This window comes from Anolis sagrei, chromosome 7 (genome assembly GCF_037176765.1).
Source record: "Anolis sagrei isolate rAnoSag1 chromosome 7, rAnoSag1.mat, whole genome shotgun sequence".
Lineage (NCBI taxonomy): Eukaryota > Metazoa > Chordata > Lepidosauria > Squamata > Dactyloidae > Anolis > Anolis sagrei.
Genome location: NC_090027.1, coordinates 37,858,966 through 37,885,572, shown reverse-complemented (window position 1 = coordinate 37,885,572; position 26,607 = coordinate 37,858,966). Strand labels below are relative to the sequence as shown.

General features: G+C 42.3%; 1 protein-coding gene across 4 annotated transcripts in view; it reads right to left on the bottom strand.

Annotated features, from left to right (window-relative positions):
• The window catches only part of TRIM29 (tripartite motif containing 29), a 66,152-nt gene that overhangs the window by 5,446 nt on the left and 34,099 nt on the right, over positions 1 to 26,607 (bottom strand). Inside the window, exons 3-8 of one of the 4 annotated variants that reach the window (XM_060787373.2) lie at positions 24,827 to 25,060; positions 23,962 to 24,160; positions 19,007 to 19,093; positions 16,311 to 16,406; positions 9,807 to 9,908; positions 9,445 to 9,524 (exon numbers count right to left, since the gene is read on the bottom strand). In XM_060787373.2, coding sequence (XP_060643356.2) covers positions 9,445 to 9,524; positions 9,807 to 9,908; positions 16,311 to 16,406; positions 19,007 to 19,093; positions 23,962 to 24,160; positions 24,827 to 25,060 — 798 coding nt within the window. The remainder of the gene's footprint in view (positions 1 to 9,444; positions 9,525 to 9,806; positions 9,909 to 16,310; positions 16,407 to 19,006; positions 19,094 to 23,961; positions 24,161 to 24,826; positions 25,061 to 26,607) is intronic. The other 3 variants (XM_060787374.2, XM_060787375.2, XM_060787376.2) reach the window with 3 other exon arrangements.

Sequence of the window (26,607 nt, the reverse complement as noted above, 5' to 3'; positions counted from 1 at the left end):
CTGTGTGATGTGTTGTTGTTGTTGTTATTGCCACCATGTGATCCATTCCCAAATGCTCGCCATGGTGGGGCTCATGTACCATTGTGCTTCTTGCCACTTTGCTTTAAACACTACCCCTGTGCAGCATTAGCCACATTTCTGTTAACTCAACTGGTTAAAGAGATTTATACTGATAGTAAAGGACCCATAATAGGTAGTGGATTAGCAGCCCGTCCATTCTTTCCAAGTACCTGCTGCTCAGCCATTGCCTGGAGTCTTACAACCCATTTGCTTTACCGCACCAATTTTGTCCCTAATTAAAGAGGGGAATAAGCTACCCTTTAAATAATCCTCCACAGGCTGGAGGGACAAGACTCCCGAAGCGCAGGCTGAGGGTGAGAATTCATATTTATGGGCCTTCCCCAAATTTACAGGGATTACGCAAACACATAATATTGAAAGCGGCTTTAAAAAGGTGGATTACTGGCCCACTAGACCATAAAAGCTCCTGCCGAGACTCCGCAACCCAGTGGAAGTGCATCTATTCTGGGACTTTTTAATGCTCTTTATTTATCAGTTTGGTTGTTCTGCTTTGGGGTGGAATCGGTGAATATAAATGCAGCATTAAAACCAAGCAGCTGCTCCAAATGCATGGCGCCACACTTCGCATGGTCAACCTGGAAGAGGGTGAGTTAGGGAGCCCTGAGTCCCTTTGTTGTGGAAAGAGGAGGAATTTCAGGGTGACAGCGCTGCTTTGAAAATAATATGTGTGCATTTTCCTCATTGGTTAGACTCAGTGTTCCTTTGTTTGAATGGCATACCCTATGCTACTGTTGAAGCTTAATGTGCTCTGCTTTTAATTATTCATTTTAAATAGTATGAAATTTACTTCTATTTTCATGTTTATAGTCTATATATATATTTACACCAAGTTGACCATCAGTGTTTCTCAACCTGGGGGTTGGGACCCCTATGGGGGTTGTGAGGGGGTGTCAGAGGGGTCGCCAAAGACCATCAGAAAGCATAGTATTTTCTGTTGGTCATGGGGGTTCTGTGTGGGAAGTTTGGTCCAATTCTATCGTTGGTGCAGTTCAGAATGCTATTTCATTGTGGGTGAACTATAAAGCCCAATAACTACAACTCCCAAATTTCAAGGTCTATTTTCTCCAAATTCTATCAGTGTTCACATTTGGGCATATTGAGTATCCATGCCAAGTTTGAGCCAGATGCATCATTGTTTGAGTCCACAGTGTTCTCTGGGTGTAAGTGAACTACAACTCCCAATCTCAAGGTCAATGCCCCCTAAACCCTCCCAGTATTTTCTCTTGGTCATGCGAATTCTGTGTGCCAAGTTTGATTCAATTCCATCATTGTCAGAGTTCAGAAGGCTCTTTCATTTTAGGTGAACTATAAATCCCAGCAACTCCAACATTCCCAAATGACAAAATCAATCACCCCCAACCCCACTAGTATTCAAATTTGAGCGTATGTGGTATTTGCATCAGATTTGGTCCATTGAATGAAAATACATCCTGCATATCAGATATTTACATTACAATTCATAACAGTAGCAAAGTTACAGTCATGAAGTAGGAATGAAAATAATTTGGGGGTCACCACAACATGAGTTGGGGGTCAACACAATATGAGGAACTGTATTAAGGGGTCGCGGCATTAGGAAGGTTGAGAAACACTGATATATAGGAACCAGGAAGACAAAGAGTTCCACCATGTCTTTTGAATCACCAGTTGGGAGCCCCTTCTCCCAGCAACAATATAGTAATATATAATACTAATATTGTGCTATGCTAATAATATAATATATTGTATACACATAGGTAAAAAGGTGAAGGTTTTCCCCTGACATTAAGTCCAGTTGTGTCCAACTCTGGGGGTTGGTGCTCATCTCCATTTCTAAGCTGTAGACACCTCCAAGGTCATGTGGCCGGCATGACTGCATGGAGCGCCATTACTTTCCCACTGGAGCGGTACCTATTGATCTACTCACATTTGCATGTTTTCGAACTGCTAGGTTGGCAGAAGCTCACACCACTCCCCGGATTCGAATCTGCGACCTTCCGGTCAACAAGTTTAGCAGCTCAGTGGTTTAACCCACTGCGCCACTGAGGGGTCCATTATATACACATATAATAGTGATAATAATAATATTGATAATATTATTATAATGTAATACAATATAGCACTAATAATAACACAATATAATTATATATTTTATATTACTTGTAATATTACTAATAATATTACAGTATAGTGGTATAGCACAATAAAGTAATATATAATACTAATATTGTTCTATACTAATAATATAATACAAATAACTCGTAAGCTGCTCTGAGTCCCCTTTGGGTTGAGAAGGGCGGCATATAAATGTCGTAAATAAATTTTGTTTTTACTACTGTTTGCTGCTTTGAATTTCTTTAAGAGAGAAAAAAAGCAGAATATAACAACAACAATAACAACAAGAGCTGTCCCCTTGTAAAATCCGATGCAGCAGTGGGTGGAGGCCAAAATTAAGATGCTGCCCAACCAAGAATAATTCTACACATCATCATCCAATAGTCCACACATTTACCAGAATTGCAATGAGTGAGATATTGAAAATCTAGAACTTTTTGATTCAGCGGGTTTGAATTGCCTTAGTCCCTATGCCTGCCCGCTTTCTTTGCAGGCCTAACACAATGTGAAATGCTCAACTGCCATTTTACTGCAATGTAGACTGAAATGTAAGTAAAATTTTTGGGTAGCAGAATCTTTACTTGGAAGAACAATGCATCTGTTTCTTCTCTTTCTTCATCTATATCTCTCCATCCTAACAAGATAAACTCTATGTCCGGTTTTGAGACAAATACCCTTAAGAGGGCAAAACTGAGTGTCCATGAAGGTCTCCATCCATAATTATAGACCTAGGGAGTTGACCACACACAATTCACTTGATCTCCCCCTTGGTCTGAAATGTGTTGCATTACCATTTAAAATGATACAAAAGTCTATATGTAAACTGGTGGACTCCTTTATGGTGAAAATGAGGCAAACCAGAATCTGAGCCCATGCCCAATATCTCTTCTACTTTCATAGGAAACTCTCGGGTGTTTTCAGCAATGTTACTTTTCCCAGCAGTGGTCAGGAAAAAAAAACATGGCATTGGATGTGCTTGCTTGCTATGGGATTTGGGCATTGCAGTCCAAACAACTGACTTCTCCCAGCTCTGTGTCAGATGTACTCATGTGCGCTTGACCCAGTGTTATTAGTCAGCTTAAGCAAATGCCTTAGTTATTTTGTGGGAAGCGTATGCCAAACTGTCCCTTTTTGGAGCCAAATTTGCAAGCTGGCTGCATTCTGCCTTTCAAGACGGCATGTAGCGGATTAATTTTGTTGTGTTTTTTTTTTAAGCGCCAATAATTAACAATCAAGATTCTCCTTCATCGGTGGAGCTGAGCCACTATTCTTTCCCTTGATCCTTCTTAATCCCTTCCTCAAGCCCCCAAGTCCTCGATGCTATAATGGATGTGTGAGTGACACATGCAGAAAAGATTCAAAGCAGAGAATGGGAGAGTTGACAACCTTAGGTTGCCAGTAGGCTTGTGCACGGATTCGGAATCTCTTTGGCCAATCCGGCTTGTTCAGCTTGGTTGGATGGTCAAAATGGTAAGGGCCCAGCCGTCATGTTTTTTCATCCATTACAGGACCATGTGGCAGCTCCTCCTCCCCTATTCGGCACCATGTGGTGCCCCGCCTATCTCCGTGATTGCATCTTCTTCTATGAACCGCCGTGAACTCTAAGATCTTCCGGTGTGGCCCTCCTCTCGGTCCCACTACCGTCTCAAGCGCGGTTGGTGGGGATGAGAGAGAGTGCCTTCTCAGTGGTGGCCCCCTGCCTCTGGAACGCCCCTCCTTCCAAGGGAAATAAGACAGGCCCCATCCCTCCCCTCCTTTCGCAAGAGCTTGAAGACCTGGTAGTTTCAACAAGCCTTTGAAAATGACCAGTTCTAACTCAGCCCCACACATTGTCTAATACGGCCTTATTCTTTCTACCAATTACCCTAATTCTTTCCTCTAATCAGCCCCAGAAAGAGCAGCCACAGACCCGTACCTAATATTATAGATCTTCCAGGGAGGTCCTCCTCTCAGTCCCACTATCGTCTCAAGTGCAGTTGGTGGGGACGAGCGAGAGGGCCTTCTCAGTGGTGGCCCCCTGCCTCTGGAATGTCCTTCCAAGGGAAATAAGACAGGCCCCATCCCTCCCCTCCTTTCATAAGAGCTTGAAGACCTGGTGGTTTCAACAAGCCTTTGAAAATGACCAGTTCTAACTCAGCCCCACACATTGTCTAATACGGCCTTATTCTTTCTACCAATTACCCTGATTCTTTCCTCTAATCAGCCCCAGAATGAGCAGCCACAGACCCGTACCTAATATTATAGATCTTCCAGGGAGGTCCTCCTCTCAGTCCCACTACCATCTCAAGTGCAGTTGGTGGGGACGAGCGAGAGGGCCTTCTCAGTGGTGGCCCCCTGCCTCTGGAATGCCCTTCCAAGGGAAATAAGACAGGCCCCATTCCTCCCTTCCTTTCATAAGAGCTTGAAGACGTGATGGTTTCAACAAGCCTTTGAAAATGACCAGTTCTAACTCAGCCCCACACATTGTCTAATACAGCCTTATTCTTCCTACCAGTTACCCACATCATTTCCTCTAATCAGCCCTGGAATGAACAGCCACAGACTCGTACCTAATATTATTGTTCCCTGCCATAGCATTGTACTTAATTTCTGGGCCTCCCAGGATTTTTGGACTTGCACAAATCTTGCTCCAGCCTTTTAAATGTTTAAATTGCCTTAAACAGGCAGGATTGCTTTTAATATGTGTGTGTTATGGCAACAATTTTTATGCTTATATTTTGTTTTGTTAATCTTATGGTTATGTTGTTTTACTTTGTATGTTTTGTGATGTTACCTGGGAACCGCTCTGAGTCCCCTCGGGGAGATGGAACGGTATATAAATAAAGTATTATTATTATTATTATTATTATTATTATTAAGAGGCTGCCACATGCTGCTCATATGGGGGTTTCCCTGTGCGCCCTACCTGTTGCACAAACTGAAGTAGAAGAAGCCATGACATATCTTACACAAGCTATGTCTGCTTCCTTAATCTCATTTCTGAAACCCAGGCTCCCTTGAAGGAAGAAAGGAAAGGGTCCAAGGAATGGAAAAGGGGAGCCTCATAAGTTCTGTTGGGCGCATAGGCAATCTCACACACATTTCCTGTTTGTGCCATGAAGTAATGTGACCTCACATTCCAAAGTTTGTTGCACCTGATTTAAATATGCAGGTAAGCGAATGAGTTGACCCCCATCTGATATGTGTCCTAAGCCACGTAGGCTATCTGAGCACATGCCTGGAAGGGGATATAAAGGGGATGTATTCCTTTTGTTTCCCCCATTTTGCCATTTTGCTCTGTTTTGCTACCTTTTTTTGAGAGGCAACCTTTTTGGAGGAGAGAGGCCTGCTTACCATCTCAAGGCTTGATTCATTGCTCTGATTGTAATCAAGGATGTGTTACCTGTATGAAACATGTGTCATACAAGCCTTATGTGAGGAAAGCCTATATCTTTAACTCTGTGTCAGAACTAGTTATTTGCATGCACATTTCTTAAAAGGGAGAAAGCGGGTGGCTGTGTATTTGTTGTTCTCAACTTTCCTTAAGCGCCAGGCATTTTCTACCTAGCTCTGGTCCCCAAGCTTCCTTGCTGTGTGTTTAAGGCTATTGATAAGTCAGCATTGATCTGATGTTGTAATGATCATCAGTGTCATGCATATATATACATACGCACACACTAGCCATCCCCTGCCACGCGTTGCTGTGGTCCAGTTTGTGTATATGTGTTTTGTGTATATATGTGTGTGTTTATGTGTGTATATATATTTGTATTTGTGTGTTTATATGTGCACATGTATTCAGTGCTGCAGAATTCGAGGAGGCACGAGTGGAGGGTGAAAGAGAGAAACGTGCCAGGAGGAAGGCACGTCAAGCCAACCCCGACCAGGACCGCCTTCCACCTGGAAACCAATGCCTTCACTGTGGGAGAAGATGCGGGTCAAGAATAGGGCTCCACAGCCACCTACAAACCCACAAAAATAGTCATCAAGGAAGACCATCTTACTCGTCCAACGAGGGATCGCCTCCTCCTCACTGTGTATATGTGTGTGCTTGTCTATATGCATATTTGTATGTATATATGTGTGTATGTATGTGCATATTAGGCCTGGGTAACAACGGAAAAATTTGTTTCTAAACTCGTTTTGTTTTTAGGGATCCATTGCGTTACGTTTTTTAAATGAATTCCGAAATTTTCTTTAAAGAAATTTCATTATTTATGAAATTTCGTAAATTTCGTAATTGATTCGTTAATGGCGGACGCGATTGCGCAATACGCAAAAAAACCTCCAAATGGGACAGGGGGAACTTCTGAAGCTTCCCTCTCCCTCTGTTGTTGGCTGTTGGTGTGATAATTTATTTTTTTATCACTGATAAAACAAACAACAACTATAAAACTTGCACCAGACATACGGAAATAATAATGAAACAATTACGAATCAATAACAAATCAATAACAAATCAATTACGAATCAATTATGAAATTGATCAAAAAAATTCGTTTCGTTATTTGGATGCTCCAGAATGGTTCAATATCGCTTCGTTATCAAAAAAATAACGAATTAATAACGAATTACGAAATTAACGAATGAAACCGCCCAGCCCTAGTGCATATGTATATGTATATATGCGTATATCTGTATGTATGTGTGTATGTGTATATTCATGTGTGTTTGTGCATATATATTGTGTGTGTATGAATGTGTGCCTGTGTATATGTATATGAGTGTATATGTATATGCATATATGATGTATTTTGGGGTTTTTTAAGTCTGTTCCACTGGGGTTTTGTGTGTGTGTGTGTGTGTGTGTGTGTGTGTATGTGTTTAGGGGTGATGGACACTCGTTGGACTGTTAGATGTATTGTGTCCAAGTTTCATGTCTATTCGTCCAGTGGTTTTTGAGTTCTGTTAATCCCACAAATGAACATTATTTATATTTATATTTATATTTATATTTATATTTATATTTATATTTATATTTATATTTATATTTATATTTATATTTATATTTATATTTATATTTATATTTATATTTATTCTATCAAGTTCCCCATTGTCATGAATAGGCTCAATCTAGTCATATTTTTTGGGTGCGGACCGAAAAAAGCTATCCAGCTAACTGCCCATTTTCGGGGGGCACGTGAAAATGTATATGGTGGTCTACCGGAATCTGGCCAGCAGAAACTGATTGAGGTTTAGCCGAAATACACAAATCTAGATGCCAGGTTCCACTTAGAAACAGTGTTTCTTCTGCTGAAGCTGGCTGATAGTTACTTCTCTAGGTGAACCGCTCAGCCCGAGGGAGCAGTTATCCCACAGTTGGTCCATTATTGTGCATATAGCTTATGCTAGTAGAGATTCTGTGGTCCTCTGGGTGTGGCTGGAATGCAACACCCATCATCCCTCACTATTGGCAATGTTGGTTAGAGTGACTGAATCTTGAAATCCAGCAACATCTACAGCAGAGGTCCTCAAACTTTTTAAGTAGGGGGCGGTTCACGGTTCCTCAGACTTTTGGGAGGCAAACTATAGTTTGGAAAAAAAATGGTCTGATTCCTATAACACTGCACATATCTTATCTGTAATGCAAAAGAAAAATGAAAGACAAATAATATTGTAAATGAAGAACAATTTTCAGCAGCATAAACTTACCCATCTTTCAATGGGAAGTGTGGACCTACTTTTGGATGAATAGTCAAGTTAATTAGGATTGTTGCTGTGTGCCTTCAAGTAATTTCTGACTTAGGGCAAACCCAAGTCTAAAGTTTAGGGCAGGGACCAGGTAAATGACCTTGGAGGGCCACATCCGGCCCACGGGCCTTAGTTTGAGGACCCGTGATCTACAGTGTTTCATCTTATTTGTTAAAGTAGACACAGTAACTCAGTAGGACATTTGGAAGTCCAGTTAATGACTGGATTTAGCTCAGTCTCTAAATTGGCCTCTGGAAAGTCAGGGCTTGGCCCATGAGTTGTCACAGTCATAGATAGCTGCCTACACCTACTTGAAGAGGTCTGAGGCAGGTAGTCTGTGTTGGAAAAACCACACCTGTGCTAAGCATGATACTCCCACAGAGAGTAATAGGCATGGAAACACAGCCAAACGTGCTCCCATTTTTGCTTTGTCTACTCTCAGTCTATGGGAAAAGGCAGGTAGGAAATTATTATTATTATCATCATCATCATTATCATCATCACTTTTCCAAGACTAATTTCTGCACAATGACCTCAGTTCCTTCATCGCTCTGGTTCCCACTCACCTTCTCCTTCGGTCTTTCTCAGTTGTATAAGTAGCGATAGAAACTAGAGCTCAAATGAGGAATTGCTCCTCCAATAAAGATTCTCCTTTCCCCCATGAAATTTTCCTTCTATCCCCAAATTTCTAGCATTGATTTCTTTTTTTTATCGTGTCAGAAGCAACTTGAGAAACTGCAAGTCGCTTCTGGTGTGAGAGAATTCGCTGTTTGCAAGGACGTTGCCCTGGGGATGCCCGGATTTGTTACCATCCTGTGGGAGGCTTCTCTCATGTCCCTGCATGGGAAGCTGGAGCTGACAGATGGGAGCTCACCCTGTCTTGCAAATTCAAATCACCGTCTTTCAGGTGAGCAGTTCAGCCGACACAAGGGCTCCATTCCAGCATTGGTGAGAGTAATGCCTTGAGAGTTCGTTGATTTCCTCTCTTCTCGTTCCCTCGGTCCCTTTGCCTGTCTCTTTTCTTTGGAAGCCCAACTGTATTAGGAAATGATTTCCTGAAATTTTTCGTTTCCACAATGCTAAAAATTTGGATGTTTCAGAAAATTTCAGAATTCTTATTTGAGGAAGCACCCTCATTTGGCCCTCTCCTCATCTACTGATCTTTCTGGAGTTTCAGTAATACAATATTTGGTTGTTGTAGGTTTTCAGGCTATATGGCCATATTTTAGAAGCATTCTCTCCTGATGTTTCGCCTGCATCTAGGGCAGGCATCCTCAGAGGTTGTGAGGTCTTTCTCCCATCCTGGACATCATTCCACATGTATATAAACCCCACTTGTCTAGTCTCCAACAGACATCACAACCTGTGAGGATGCCTGCCATAGATGCAGGTGAAATGTCAGGAGAGAGTGCTTCTAGAACATGGGCATATAGCCCAAAATACCTACAACACCCAGTGATTCCAGCCATGGAAGCCTTCAACAATACAATAAAATACGGCTTATTCCCAGCATCGGCTTCCATGCTTATCCAACTCCTTTGCTGGACCTTAAAGGTTTGTCGCATGGAAGACATGGAAAATGCAGGTGTAACAACTTACCAGCATGCTCTGCTTGGAAGATTTCCATGTCTGGGGCTGAGCCTTAGATGCAGTTTGGTGCCTCACTATTGAAGGGTAAGCTGGGGAAGACAGAAGGCAGCTGAGGTTATTCCCTTCAACAGCCCTGCTTGCATGCAACTCAGTGTATTCCCAAATTAGAGCGAGAGAAAGCGAGAGAGTTCTTATCTATATGTAGGTGTGATTGTTTGCTGTGTTTTCCGTCTCCAAGTTAGTAAGGCAAGGAGTCCAAAATGCCAGGTCAGATCGGGGCATTTGGAAATCATACCACCCCGAGGAAAAACCGGTTAAGAAGATGGGAGAAGGGAGGGCAGAACCCAAAGTGTACACAATCCCGAAGGTACCATTCTTAGTATAGAGGCTCCCATCGGAATGCTTGCTGAAATCGCCGGGTGAACCGTGACCAATTGGGGAGAACTGATATGGCATCTTGGTCCCATTGCCCACTGGAAAATAGAAGAAGCAACATTACATTGAGATGGGGTTGGACACTATTGTGTTTCTCACATCTCCATCCCGTTGGGCCTCGTCCCATGTGCCTTCGCACCAATGCCGAAAGTTGCAGGATTGACAATGGCAACCAGGTGGAATTAATGGCGGGCAAATCTGTCCATTTCCTTGATTGAATTTTGGAGACTTTTGGACTCTTTGAATTGGAAAGACATTCTCACTCTTCTCTTGGGATTGGCAAATCTTATTTTGAAGATGGAGCCCCTGGTGGCACAGTGAGTTAAACCCCTGTGCCGGCAGGACTGAAGACCGACAGGTTGCAGGTTCGAATCCAGGGAGAGGCGGATGAGCTCCCTCTATCAGCTCCAGCTCCTCATGCGGGGACATGAGAGAAGCCTCCCACAAGGATGATAAAAACATCAACTCATCCAGGTGTCCCCTGGGCAACGTCCTTGCAGATGGCCAATTCTCTCACACCAGAAGCGACTTGCAGTTTCTCAAGTCACTCCTGACACAACTAAAAAAAATTTTTTTTGAAGAATTGGGATAACTCCACATCCAAAAGGAAAGGAAAGGAAATTTTCACTCATCTCTAGAAAGGAAAAGATGTGATCCATCTCTATGGCTTCAATTTCACACTGTTTTTTCCCCTTGTCAGGAGCAACTTGAGAAACTACAAGTCGCTTCTGGTGTGAGAGAATTGGCCGTCTGCAAGGATGTTGCCCAGGGGATGCCCGGATGTTTTGATGTTTTACCATCCTTGTGGGAGGTTTCTCTCATTTTTTCTAGGATTTTTCGGGCTATATGGCCATGGTCTAGAGGCATTCTCTCCTGACGTTTCGCCTACATCTATGGCAAACATCCTCAGAGGTAGTGAGGTCTGTTGGAACTAGGAAAAAGGGTTTATATATCTGTGGAATGACAATGGAGGACCTTTTTGCAGCAATACCAGAAGCACTCCAAGTGGCCAGATACTGGTCAAAGGACATTTAATCAACTACCAAACTCACAAATTTTGTATTTTGTCTGTTTGTTTGCTTTGTTCTGTTAGCAGGGGCGGCTCAACCCATTACGCAAAGTAAGCATTTGCAGTATAGTTGATTTTGCCCAGGGGCGCTCTTGAGGCGCTCTTGGGGGAAAATAGACCTGGACATATGTGAGTTGTAGTTACTGGGATGTATAGTTCAGCTACAATCAAAGAGCATTCTGAACTCCACCAATGATGGAACTGAACCAAATATGGCACACAGAACTCCCATGATGAACAGAAAATATATATCAATGATTGGTTGGGGTGGGGGTGGGGCGCCAAAATATTGTTTGCTTACCGTTGAAAATTACCTAGGGCCGCCTCTTTCTGTTAGTAATGTAATATGACTGGTTGCCCTGACATGACAAATATATATATATATATATATATATATATATATATATATATATGGGTGAGACAAAGGACTCTTGTCTGCTGGAGCTAGGTGTGAATGTTTCAACTGACCACCTTGATTAGCATATAATGGCCTGACAGTGCCTGGAGCAAACTTTTGTTGAGATGTGATTAGATGTCCTTGTTTGTTTCCTCTCTGTTGTTGTGCCATTGTAAATTTAGAGTTTTTAAATACTGGTAGCCAGATTTTGTTCATTTTCATGGTTTCCTTCTTTCTGTTGAAATTGTCCACATGCTTGTGGATTTCAATGGCTTCTCTGTGTAGTCTGACATGTGTAGTCTGATTTCTCTCATGTCCCCGCATGGGGAGCTGGAGCTGATAGAGGGAGCTCATCCCCGGATTCGGACCTCTGACCTGTATGTCTTCAGTCCTGCCAGCACAAAAGTTTAACCCATTGTGCCACCTGGGTTCGTAAAAGATGAACTGAAGGTAATAATATTTGTAAAACTAGGGAAATGAATGAGAATCCTATCCTACCAATGCTTGTGTTTTCCCAATGGCATAAAACCAGATGCCAAGTTCTCCTCCAATTTTCCAATAAACAAGTCCAGAACCTAATTCTGAAAACAACATTTCTTCTAAAGCTTGCAATGTTTATCAATTTTTTTAAAGCATACTCTAAAAGTACTTTTGATGAACTGGGCAATCATTGTTTTGAAAATATGGTTATCACAAAAGAAAAAGCTTCAGAGCGCCTGCTTCAGCTCCCTTGCAAATATGTGAATGTTTAATCAACCTATCATTAATGAATTAATTTAAATTCATAGAAGGAACCCTATTAAACTTTTATTTAATTAGCTGACAGATTTCATTTCTGTTTTTGCTATAACGGGCTTACATAGCCTTCCTAGTTTGGATAGATTTTTTAAATTTTCCATTGCCTAGAGTTCTATGGGAAGTTTGGTTGCGTTGGGGTCTATGCCTCTCACCCTCACACTGCTTTGTATTTGAAGTTGTGTTCCCGCTTCGTGTTCTGGTTTGCAATGCCCAAGAAGTATACTCTGGAGCAATTTGTCTTTGCTATTTTCAGAGGACCAGGTGACTTTTGTAAAGGGGCAACGCACAATACAGAATATTGCACAGCTGCTCTGAACTGCAGATTTCCAAATGCCGAGCAAGGCTTTCGCCAGAATTCAGGCATTATTCTGATCATGAACAGAGAGGAGAAGCAGGTTTGTGCTTGTGTATGGTCATGTCAATCTATTAACTCCTACCTACTGTTAGTATAATGTCAAAGAACCTGCGTGTCTGTGGGTAACCTTTCAATAGAACACCAGTCTCCAGCTTCACATGGTTATGTACATAATATAAGCAGGGAATATATGAAAGCACCTTTTAGGACTTCATCTCTATTTTCTCTAGGCAGCATGACTACAAGAAGCACTTGCTTTGCTAAACAGAAAGCATTTTTTTCCTGCAATTCCTGGTGGGATTTGCATAGATTGTATGTACAAGCATGCATGCCCAGTGTGGAACACGTCTCACCACACTAAAACAGTGGATGTGGCTCTTAATGAGACATGCCGCATTATCACGGGGTGTCTGCACCCCACACCACTGGAGAAATTACACTGTCTAGCCGGTATCGCACTACCTGACATCCCCCGGGAAGTGGCAGCCAATAGTGAAAGGACCAAGGCAGAGACATCTCCAGCTCATCCCCTGTTTGGGTATCAACCAGCACGTCAACGACTTAAATCCAGACATAGTTTTCTAAGATCTACAGAGACACTCACTGGAACACCTCAGCAAGCGAGAGTCCAAAAGTGGCAGGCTCAAACCCAGAACCTCAACCCATGGCTGATACCAAATGAGAAACTCCCCCCTGGGCACACAGAGGACTGGGAGACTTGGAAGGCGCTGAACAGACTGCCCTCTGTCACCACAAGATGCAGAGTCAACCTTAAGAAATTGGGCTACAAAGTGGAATCCTCGACATGCGAGTGCGGAGAGGAGCAAACCACTGACCACCTGCTGCAATGCAACCTGAGCCCTGCCACATGCACAAGGGAGGACCTTCTTGCAGCAACACCAGAAGCACTCCAAGTGGCCAGATACTGGTCAAAGGACATTCAATCAACTACCAAACTCACACATTTTGTATTTTCTTTGTTTGTTTGCTTCGTTCTGTTAGAAATGTAATATGACCTCACTGTTGCAATGAGAATGACTGGTCTCGCAAAATCCTCTAATAGTGCCGAGGCTTATTAAATATGGTTTTCTGTAGGTGAGCAGATGGCAACTACTGGATGGCATATGTTCTGTATCAGAAACTAGAGCCAATGTGGTCTATCCAATGCCATTTTCTGAATCAGCACCCTAAATAACCAAACCAAATCTAAAGTTGACCAAAAACCGATTTGTAACCCCTTTGGTGCTAATGTTGGAGAGATGTCCTTGGTCAAAGTGGTCCTTGGTCAAAAAAGGATAAGTAACCACTGCTCCAAACCCTCAACTGATCCACAACAAGTTTGATTTCTCTCACCTGTTCACTATCATCCGAACATATTTCATCTTATTGATACTTTTCTTAAAATATGGTGCCCAGAAAAGAGCACATTGCCAGGACTGATTGGAGCAACCCTCTATTACTTCCTATAATCAAGACAATATACTTCTATTGACACAACCAAGACAAACATTAGTTCTTTGGCTTTTTTCTGATGCACAACACTTCTAACTCCAATTTTACTCATCATCTAGAAGACATCTAGAATGTTCTTCTATCACCATGTTTTCAGATCTTTCACATACTGATTTCTTATATATCTGCAAATTGACATCTCTTACAAATGGGCCAAAAGCTCCAGTAAATGTAGTCCTAGTGTGGCTCTAAACTTCACACTTTCCAGTGGTTATTCTGACTCCAGTATCCAGTCATGTTCCCAAAATATCACGATTGCATTCACTTGTTTTCTTACTTGAGATGGTTAATAGTCGACACTATTTCCTCCCTCCCTTCTATGAAAAACACACTTCCTTCCATTTCTCTCTCTAGTATCTATGTTCTCTTTCTTACACATTTATTTCTCATCTTATTCCATCTGCTGTTATAGTCATAGCAATATAATAGTAATAGAAAGGTGGGAAGGGAAAAAAAGAAATGTTCAGTCTGGAAATGCTACACAGGAAGGAGGATAAATGGAAAGGTTTCATTGCAAGTCACAGCCTCATTCAAAATGTCACCCACCTGACTTCCCAGAAGTGTAGGAGGAATCAAGACAATAGAGATAGAAGTGGGAATTTACATGGGTTACATTGGAAAGAGGGAGGGAAAGAAACACACACACACACCAACCTTCTATATTTTAAAAAGTTCCAGAAATTAATGAGAAATAGGATCGAGACAGGAAGATTGAGACATCAGATAGAGAGAGAGAGAGAGAGAGAGAGAGAGATTTTGAATCTCCTAACCAATTTTGAATAGGAAAGGAAAATCGATTGCTTTATTTCTCTTATTTCCTGCCAATTTCTAGCTTATGTGATCCACTTCAATAGGACTAGATGGTGGTGGCTTTTAAGAAGTCTCAGTTAGAAGATATTATCTCCTATTTGATTATTATTATTAGTAGTAGTAGTGGTAGTACTGGCTGTATCCACCATGTGTTGCTGTGGCCAGAATTCCGTGCCTCTTTCTCTCCTCCTTTTCTTCCTTCCTTCCCTTTGTTTCTTTCATTCTCTCCTCCCATCCTTCCCTTCCTCTTCCCTTCCTCCTCCCCCCCCTTTTCTTTCCCTCCCTCTTTCTCTCCTTCCTTCCTTCTCTTCATCTTCTCTTCCTCCCACCTTTTCTTTCCCTCCCTCTTTCCCTCCTTCTTTCTTTCTCTCCTTCCTTTTTCTTTCCTTCTCTCCTTCATTCCTTCTCTTCCTCTTTCCTTCCTTCCCCCTTTTCTTTCCCTTCCTCTTTTTCTGCTTCTTTCTTTCTCTCCTTCCATCTTTCCTTCTTTTTTCTTTCCTTCTCTCCTTGCTTCCTTCTCTTCCTTTCTCCCCCCCCCCTTTTCTTTGTCTCCCTCTTTCTCTCCTTCTTTCTTTCTCTCCTTCCTTCCTTCCTTCCTTTTTTCTTTCCTTCTCTTCTTCCTTCCTTCTCTTCCTCTTCCCTTCCTCCCCCTTTTCTTTCCCTCCCTCTTTCTCTCCTTCTTTCTTTCTCTCCTTCCTTCCTTCCTTCCTTTTTTCTTTCCTTCTCTCCTTCCTTCCTTCCTTCTCTTCCTCTTTCCTTCCTTCCCCCCTTTTCTTTCCCTTCCTCTTTCTCTCCTTTCTTCCTTCTCTACCTATTCCTGGACTGCAACTCCCAGCAGTCCTCCTGATCCATCTATCTACCTACCTATCTATCTCTATCTAATCTATCTTATCTATCTGGAGGATTGCTGGGAGTTGCAGTCCAAGAATAGGAAATTGGAAATGTGCAGGGATTGGGATGCTCTCAAAGAAATCCAAGGAGAAGAAAGCTTGCAGCTTGGAAGCAGTGCATTTGGAACATCCTTCTCTCCTAAAGGGCCTGGTCTAGGGGATGCTGGGAACTGTAATCTGGAAGAGAGTGTGGATATCCTATTGTGTGTTTCTTTGGCTGGGGGAGTTGTTTTGCACATGCGTTGTAGTGTCTTTTTGCTTTTTTGGCTTTTTAAGTCCTTTTTGCTGTGTTTTTCAGTGTTTTTGTGAGTGATAGTCACTTGTTGGCCTGATAAGTGTCCTGTGTCCAAATTTGGTGTTAGTTCGTCCAGTGGTTTTTGAGTTATGTTAATCCCACAAACGAACATTACATTTTATTTATATAGATTATTATTATAAAGCAGAAGAGAAGGAGGTGCCAAGATGTGGACCCTGAATCTTTTGGGTACACAACAGATTTATCTCTGACTTCACTGGCAGTTGCAAGAAAGATGATCACCATCCCAAAGGAAGTGGAGAGGAGAAGGTGACCCACTACCAATCCCACTGAAGCTTGGAGAGAAGACATACCTTTCAGGGAGAAAGCAGAATTCCCTGTTGCAAGCGTCTCCTCCGCAGCTGTCTGCATGGTAGAAAACTCCCAGGATCTGGAGTTGTAGTTCCCTCCTAAACAAGATAATCCAGTTCAGGAATTAGTTGGCATCACTGAAACTAGTAAATCTGGGGCTCCACCTTGGGTTATCATCAAAGCAATTCTCCCATGAGGAGATCAGAAGCCAGGTGTAAGGGAACGGATTGAATAAGGCAAGCCCTGGGAGCAAGTGGATAAAATTGCCCATTCTTACCGCACCATTGGGACTTGTGAGCGAAATGACCTTAATCTCCATCTGAGTGGTGGTTAGTTAGATTCATTTGCCACCCCATGATCTCTCTCAGACCAATTATGTCCCAGGTAATACATCTTAGGCCTGCTGAGACTCAAGCAATGCAAAAAAGAGACCTAAGCAGTGTTTCTCAACCTTCCTAATGCCACAACCTCTTCATACACTTTCTCATGTTGTGGTGACCCCAACCATAACATTATTTTCCTTGCTACTTCTTAACTGTCATTTTGCTACTGTTATGAATCGTCCTGTAAATATCTGATATGCAGGATGTATTTTCATTCACTAGACTAAATTTAGCACAAATACCTGATACATCCAAATTTGAATACTGGTGGGATTGGGGGATTGATTTTGTTATTTGGACTGGGATTTGTAGTTCACCTACAATCAAAGAGCATTCTGAACTCCACCAACAATGGAACTGAACCAAACTTGGCACACAGAACTCCCATGACCAACAGAAAATACTGGAAGGGTTTGGTGGGCACTGACTTTAAGTTTTGGAGTTGTAGTTCACCTACAATCAAAGAGCATTCTGAACTCCACCAACAATGGAACTGAACCAAACTTGGCACACAGAACTCCCATGACCAACAGAAAATACTGGAAGGGTTTGGTGGGCACTGACTTTAAGTTTTGGAGTTGTAGTTCACCTACTTCTAGAGAGCACTGTGGACTCAAACAATGGTGGATCTGGACCAAACTTGGCACAGATACTCAATATGCCCAAATTTGAATACTGGTGGGATTGGGTGGGGGGGGGGGTTGATTTTGTCATTTTGGAATTGTAGTTGCTGGAATTTATACTTCACCTACAATCAAAGAGCATTCTGAACCCCATCAACAATGGAATTGAATCAAACGTGGGACACAGAAAATACTGGAAGGATTTGGTGGGTATTGACCTTGAGTTTGGGAGTTGTAGTTCACCTACATCCAGAGAGCACTGTGGACTCAAACAATGATGGATCTGGACCAAACTTGGACGAATACTCAATATGCTCAAACATGAACACTGGTGGAGTTTGGGAAATAGACCTTGACATTTGGAAGTTGTATTTTCTGGGATTTATAGTTCACCTACAATCAAATATCATTCTGAACCCCACCAATGATAGAATTGGGCCAAACTTCCCACACAGAACCCCCATGACCAAAAGAAAACACTGTGTTTTCTGATGGTCTCTGGCGACCCCTCTGGCACCCCCTGGAGATCCCCTCAGGGGTCCCGGCCCCCAGGTTGAGAAGCACTGACCTAGAGCTAATTTAAAATGCTCTTTGCTAAAGTGCCAAAGAAAGCGGCGTACAAAACCCCAAATCCACAAACAAAATTTTCCCCAAATACATGCATTTATTTAAAAAGTTCATATCCCATGTTTTCTGCCATGTTATTGTCCCTACAATATTTTTTTCATGCTTGTGTGCAAAATGTTCCCCAGTGTATGAACTCCGTATGCATTTCTTTAAGACAAACAATGAAGCAAACAAACATGTCTTTTTTCCTTAGTACAGAGGAGAAATGGAAATTCAAAAACATTTGGGGAAAAACATGTGTTTCCAGTGTCACAAAACCGCAAGGAGAAGAATTCTGCACTGCAAGAATTTTCACAGTTTGGGATTGAGTCTGTGTAAAATTCACGTATGATTTTTTAAAGCAGAAAACAGAATTTTCTGCCCAGAGAACATTCTATCCAGAAATATATTTCCAATTTCTCTGCAGAAAAATCTGTGATTAAGGACTGATTATTCTAAACAGGTTTTGCACATGAGTGATTCGCATATCTATATGGGTAAAGGTAAAGGTTTTCCCCTGACATTAAATCCAGTCATGTCTGACTCTGGGGTTGGTGCTCACCTCCAAGGTCATGTGGCCGGCATGACTGCATGGAACGTCATTACCTTCCTGCCAGAGCAGTACCTATTGATCTACTCACATTTGCATGTTTTCAAACTGCTAGGTTGGCAGAAGCTGGGCCTAACAGCGGGAGCTCACACTGCACCCTGGATTCAAACCTGTGGCCTTTCGATCATATGTATGTACGTGCCTTCAAATTGGCTGTGGGCTTATCCCAACCCCAGAAATTTCTTAGTGTTTTGCAAGACTAGGAATACTCAAATGTGGTTTGTCTTTTCTGCCCTCTGATATATAGGCTACAGAACATGGCATTCACTGGCGTACTCCCATCCAAGTACTAACCAAAGTTGACCATGCTTAGCTTCCAAATTCAGAGTTCTTTTGGGGATATTTTCTACCCTGCCTCCACTTGTAATGTGTTTTGCCTTTTTCCTTACTGATGCCTACCTTACCAAGCATTATAATATTTTCTAAGGAGTTATCCCATCTCATGATACATCCAAAGTCTGATAGTTCTTCCATACCTTTTGGATTCAAGAACATGGAAAACCTCTTCAGGCTATCTGGCTGGTTCCACTCAGAGTAGTTGTTGATCATGAAGCGGTGATCTCCTAGATAAAATAAATACAAGGAAAGAAATATTATCAGTCATAACATCATATTGCAGAAAAACAGGGGGCAACAATTGCAAGACTTCCAGATTGGACTACTGCAATGCACTCTACGTGGGGCTACCCTTGAAAATGGCCCGGAAATTTCAACTGGTTCAACAAACGGCGGCCAGGTTGTTAACTGGAGCTCCTTACAGGGAGCGGTCAACCCTTCTCTTTAAGGAGCTCCATTGGCTGCCGTTCATTTACCGGTCCCAATTCAAGGTGCAGGTGCTTACCTACAAAGCCCTAAATAGTTTGGGACCTGCCTACCTGCGTGACTGCATCTCTGTACGAACCCACATGACCTCTTTGATCATCTGGAGAGGCCCTGCTCATGCTCCCACCACCATCACAAGTACGATTGGTGGGAACGAGGGAGAGAGCCTTCTCGGTGGTGGCCCCTCAATTCTGGAACTCACTCCCCAAGGACATTAGGCAATCCCCAACTCTGGCAGTCTTTAGGAGGAACCTGAGAACATGGTTGTTTCAGTGTGCCTTCCCAGAGTAAGGAAACTCCCAGCAATATGTCCCTAAACGCACTTTATTAGTGATCTAAGATTATCTGCACATTTCATCCCTCTCCAAAACTTCTATTCCAGTTACATGTCACCTTGTCATGCCCAGAATTATTTTTTAAAAAAAATAATTATTACATTTGGCCCAGCCATAGGTTTTTAAACGCTCTGTGTTATTGTTAATGTTTATTGCTTATTTTTTTTGCTTATGAGTTTATTTATTGTTTTGCATTATTGTTGCTATTGTTTATTGTTGTGACTCAAGAGATTCTCCAAGTTAAGGTCCAATTAAAACCAGAGCATTTTCTCTTGAGGGTTATAGATTTTAATCTGGTTAAAAGTAAATATGTTTTATTTAACTATATAATATCAGCAGCAAGAATAGCCTATGCCCGTTATTGGAGAGGGAAATGAATCCTAAGTATTAAAAAATGGATAATTAAAATGCTGGAAATTAGAAACATAGATAACCTGACCCATCAATTAAGAAACAAACAAATAAAAATTGTAGTAGTTGTAGTTCACCTGCATCCAGAGATCACTGTGGACTCAAACAATGATGGATCTGTACCAAACTCTACACAAATACTCAGTATGCCCAAATGTGAACACTAGTGAAGTTTTGGGGAAAATAGAATGTTGACATTTGGGAGTTGTAGTTGCTGGGATTTATAGTTCACTTGCAATCACAGAGCATTCTGAACCTCACCAACAATGGGATTGGGCCAAACCTCCCACACAGAACCCCCATGAGAGCCACAGCAATGCATTGCAGGGGACGGCTAGTACAAAATAAAAAGGATGTGCATTTCCAACTTAGAAGCACAGGGGATCATATCCTGTGTGGCTAAATGAGTCTCTCATACAGAAATCCCACTGGCTGGGAGGAATGGCTGTTTCCTGGAAGCCAGAATTTTAGGACGGAACCTGTATTTTACCAGCTGCCAGCAGCAATAACTATCAACCGCAGCAGAGTTCCTCTGTGTCTTTTTTGGTTCCAGCTCCCTTATCTACACTCCTTGCAGCTGCCCATGGAATTGTCCAGCTGTGAAAATGCCACGGCAATATTTTCAAAATGAGACGACAATTACAGAACCAGACAGGAAAATCCAATTCCACATTTCCTCCTTTTTCTGGTGAGCAGAAAGTAGAGAGAGTATAATTTAGTCTTGCATTGAAGGAACGTGGTATTTTACCCCCTTATCCTTAGAAACATGACTTTTTGGGAAAAGTGTTTTTTTGCCTCAAACCACTTTAAACATTCAGTTTGCTCCAATTGGGCAAGGGCAATTTCAATTAATCCTCTGTCATCCCACTTTTCCTGCTATTTTTAATATGTCTAGTTCTGTGCTCCTCTTTCCATTTTCCTTCTCCTCAATCCACCCCAGTTGCTGTAAACTGAGCTGTAAAGTGCAAAAGAGGTGAAATCTATTGTTGGTGGGGTTCAGAATGCTCTTCGATTGTAGGTAAACTATAAATCTCAGCAAGTACAACTCCCAACTATCAAGGTCTATTTTCCCCAAACTCCACCGGTGTTCACAATAGGGCATATTGCGTATTTATGCCAAGTTTGGTCCATATCCATCATTGTTTGAGTCTACAGTGCTCTCTGGATGTAGGTGAACTACAACTCCAAACTGAAGCCCACCAAACCCTTCCGGTATTTTCTGTTGGTCATGGGAGTTCTGTGTGCCAAGTTTGGTTCAGTTCCATCACTGGCAGAGTTCAGAATGCTCTTTGATTGTAGGTGAGCTATAAATCCCAGCAACTACAACTCCCAAATGACAAAATCAATCCCAAACCCCACCATTATTCAAATTGGAGCATACCAGGTATTGGTGTCAAATTTGATCCAGTGAATGAAAATACATCCTGCATATCAGATATTTTACATTATGATTCGTAGCAGTAGCAAAATTATAGTTATGAAGTAGCAACTAAAATGATGTTATGGTTGGGGTCGCCACAACACGAGGAACTGTATTAAGGAGCTGCAGCATTAGGAAGGTTGAGAACCACTGACTTAGTCCTTCTGCACCCAAAGATGCCTATAAACCTAAATTTTATTCTGTCTTCCCTCCCAAAAAATGGTAACAAGAAGCATGTCCTGTCACTCCATACCACTATTTTGAGAAGTTCTGTAGAAGAAAACAGATATACGTATTGTCGAAGGCTTTCATGGCCGGAATCACTGGGTTGTTGTAGGTTTTTTCGGCCTATATGGCCATGTTCTAGAGGCATTCTCTCCTGATGTTTCACCTGCATCTATGGCAAGCATCCTCAGAGGTAGTGAGGTCTGTTGGAACTAGGAAAAAGGGTTTATAGATCTGTGGAATGGCAGGGTGGGACAAAGGACTTTTGTCTGCTGGAGCTAGGTGTGAATGTTTCAACTGACCACCTTGATTAGCATTTGATTGCCTGGCAGTGCCTGGAGCAATCTTTTGTTGAGAGGTGATTAGATGTCCTTGTTTGTTTCCTCTTTGTTGTTGTGCTGTTCTAATTTTAGAGTTTTTTAATACTGGTAGCCAGATTTTGTTCATTTTCATGGTTTCCTCCTTTCTGTTGAAATTGTCCACATGCTTGTGGACAATTTGGGCCAAATGTGGTTTTGGGTACTTGCGGAAGTGGGAATGACAACTTCCACAATGGTGGGGACCAGGGGCTGCAGATGACTGTCATGCAGTACTTTTCCAAAGCCTATGTCAAGTTTAACCAAGATGTGCATTACTTTCAGCCCTTGGAAAATGTTGCTTTCTGGACTGCAGCTCCTCAAATCTCCCAGCAGGCAGGCTAGCTGGTGGATTCTAGGATCTGTAGTTCCCAAAATTCTGACTTATTCATTTTTTGGACTCTTCAGTTTTAAGCCTTGGGCGCTACAACTGAATCACACCCCTCTCCGCCTCCACCTCCACTTGGCATTTGATCTGCTCCTTCATATCTATTGCGATTGCAGTGGAGTGTTCCAGCACGTCTCCAGTCTTTAGATGTGTTTGAAGCCCGGAGAGATGTTGAGACCCTTTGCCAAGGCATAAACAGAAGCCTGTTTGATACCGATCTTAATGAAAGGATAAGGATCTGGGGTTCCCATGGCAACCTTCATCAAGAGCCACATCAAAGCCTTTGCCCTGCTCCCGAAGTCTAACTCCGGCTCCTCGCCTTCCCTTTGCAAACAGAGAGGTGATGGGCAAGCTATTAGTTATCCATCCCTGCCAACTCCCGTGACCTGGGCTAAACAGATTCTGACTTGGGGAGGAGAGAAGATGAGCTATCAATGCCTCTGGCTGGTTCTCAACACTGGCTGGTGCCAATTTTAACGCCTCTTTAATGTGCATTTTCTATTTTTTATGTGGAGAAAGGCTGTCCCCAGTTTGCAAATCGGTAACTGAAACATGTAAAAGAGTATGGTCTTACACTCCCCCCTCTCACTTATTTACTGTCACTCTGGGTCAGTTTCGCAGCCATATGGCTGCAGCTTGTGGAATGCTTGGATTTGTAGTTTGGTGACCTCTCAGGCTGGTAATTCTAAATGCTTCCTCCCAAACCGGAAATCTCAGTATTCTATTAGATGTTCCCATAGCAATTAAGGAGATTAATATAATTCTATAATGTGAAAAGGCCCCAGGTGTGGGCATTGGGCAGACCTAGGGCCAGATGTAGCTCCACCAAGACATTGTTTTGTAGTTCTCAATAGTTTCATGCCCTATTTCTGCCCAACACCAAAGACACATACACTCTTCCAGAACCATCTACTAGCAGTTAACTCATTTTTTGAATTTAAGGTTTCTCTCGCTAATTACCATGGTCAACTGCCATCAAATACTTTGACATGTCCACCATAGGAATGAGAGAGCTCCAGGGCACATTGTATTCAGGCCTCCCAAACTCAGGGCTGTGGCATTCTGGACTAAATTCTAGCTTGCCAAACCTTCATTTAGTTCCAGCATGGTGTTGTGGTTTGGGCATTGGGCTGTCTGGAGACCAGGGATCCTATCTCTGCTCAGCCATGGAAACTCACTAGGACAATTGTTCTCAATCTGTGGGTCCCCAGATGCTCTGGCCTTCAAATCCCAGAAATCCTTGTAAATTGGCTGGGATTTCTGGAAGTTGTAGGCCAAAACACCTGGGGACCCACAGGTTGAGAACCACTGCACTGGAAGATCTTGAGCAAGTCACACTCTCCCAGACTCAGAGGAGAGCAATGGCAAACCCATTCTGAAGAAATCCAAGAAAACCCCATGATGGATCCACCTTAAGTTTGACATAAGTCAGAAATGTATTGAAGGCATTTGACCATAGCTTGGTTCCACCTACCATTCTCCATGTGGTTCCTCTCAATGAAGTTCCTGCTGAGGTCTGCCTTGCAGATCTTCTCAACGTGTCTCATGCATACGTTCAGGAGGTCATCCCTAAGGACCCCCATTGATGGGCTCATGTTCTCGCCTTCAAGCAGGATGCTGTAGGTTGGCAGAGATGGTGGGATTGTGTAGTTCCTCATCATTGCACCAAATTCCTGCCACATTATGATAATCATGTCAACAACAGCCAAACATATGTGGAGCAAAACATCAAAGCAAAGTAGGATGTCAAGCAATCATGAAGAAGAAGGGCAGATTATTCAAATATTCAGTCTAAAAAAAAAAGATAACTGGGTGCAGTTTAGAGGACAATAAAGATAAGCATCAATGCATGTGATCATAATCTTATGAAATATCTAAGGCTCAGAACAGAATGTCCAGAGTTTATCAGGAATCTTGTATGTCAATAAGTCTAGCTAGATAATCCACCTTCCTCATTGCTAAAAGAATAAAATATGCATTTAGAGCTGCACATACTAATTTCATTTACATAATACTCTGAATCCCTCAGTTAGTTTAAATTAAAATAGACTCATAGAATAAATGGGATTGATCTATGAGTTGATATGACATTCATAATTGGACCTCCTTGAACCATGAGGCTTAAGGACATTGTTTCAGGAGCCTGTATTTAATTTTCTGGTTGGATGAAGAAATGGAGGTACACATAAAGTAGCTATATCCGAACGGGGTACAAACCAGGTGGTGGCACTAAGGAGCTACAAGTTGACTACCCCACCAGTTCTTCACCTTGAAAGCATGCAAATGTGTTACGATCTAAGCCTATTCTCTAGGGTGGGGCAGAGAATAGTTTTGCTTACCTGTAGGAAGAGCACTGAGTCACTGATTTGGCTGATCTGCTCCCTCGTCTCCTTATCTTCTTGCAACAGCTTGGTCCTTTCTTCCAGTTCCTCCACAATCTCCTTGATGTTCTCCACCCCAACCTTCTCCCTGTGGTCCAGGCCAGCCTTCACTTCATCCCGCTGCTTCTCCAAGTCACGGATCAGCTCTTTGAAATGCTGGTCTACTGTTGCTTTCTCGTTGGTGGTAAAGTTCTAAAGACAGACAGAGAATAAGAAAGAGATGCATGTGGACTCATCTCACAAGGCCTCTTATGAAGTTCAGATGTTATGGTCATGTTTGTATATGCCTAGCTAGAGGTCAACTTCTAAACCATTCAGGGGTGTAATGGCTTCATAATGGGGGTTTTTCACCTCTTCATGTTTTGAAGCTGATCTTTAAATATGGTGACCTTTAAATATGGTGATCTTTAAATATGGTGTAGGACCTCCATGAAAGTGGAAGAACTGTGAGTGAAAAAAAACAAGCCTATTTTTTAAAAAATCTAGAACAGCTCTCTTTGAATCTGTAGGCCCTCCAACATGATTGTGTGATCATCCCTGATCATACTAAATGGAAGAGCATGATCCCTGGAATTCCCTTTCTTTTAATCTAAAGTCCCTTCTACACTGTCATATAATCCAGATTATCAAAGCAGAAAGACCATATTATCTGCTTTGAATTGCATTACATGAGTCTACACTGCCATATAATTCAGTTCAAAACAGATAATCTGGATTTTATATGGCAGTGGAGAACGAGCCTAAGATGGTTCTTTCATTACTGACTTTTCAGATGAAGACCTTGGAGGTCCACATGGTGCCAATTTTGTTGTTACCGCAATACCTTTGCAGAACAATGGGTTGTATGGTTTTACCCATATGCAATTCATTATTTATCATTCTCTCTACTTGGAGTCCCAGTTGGAAGGGGAAAGGTGGCCGAAAACGAAAGCGGTGGATGAATAGAAGAACTGTCGGATGGCATGATTTTCTCACTGTTCGGCTGAGCTCTGGGTTTGCCTTGTAATATAAGCATTCTGCTAGTATTGTGAACAGCAGCTGAGCAAAGAGAAGCTTGAAAGGATGCTTTCATGCTTCACAATATAACTCCCGGCAGGGAGAGAACAAAGCACTTAGATGTGACATCACCATCAATTTTTGTCTTCCCAGGCTCCTATTCAGCTAACAAAGTTACTGAGAAGGTTTCCACCTACACATGGATTCTCAGCCACATTCGTATCACATTAAAGATGAGCTGGGTTGCCAATTTTCAGGGCCTGGATCCTCCTCTCCAGGGCAAGGGTGAGAGAACTGCTTATGTGTGCGCATTTTCCTCATTGGTTCAGCTTGCGTTCGCCTTCTGTTGACTAGCCCCACTAGGTCCACTCAATTGATTGTCGAGTAGTGCATGAGAATTGCACTTTCAGCTCAGTTTTGTAGGAATGGAAGCAAGCAATGGTAGAAAGTGGGAGAGAGGAAAAAAAATGGGACATTTTAAAGTCAGGTTGAAAAATGGGATGGAAGAGGTTTAATTGGAGATTCCATCTGAACATGAGGAAGAACTTCCTGACTGTGAGAACCGTTCAGCAGTGGAACTCTCTGCCCCGGAGTGTGGTGGAGGCTCCTTCTTTGGAAGCTTTTAAACAGAGGCTGGATGGCCATCTGTCAGGGGTGATTTGAATGCAATATTCCTGCTTCTTGGCAGAATGGGGTTGGACTGGATGGCCCATGAGGCCTCTTCCAACTCTTTGATTCTATGA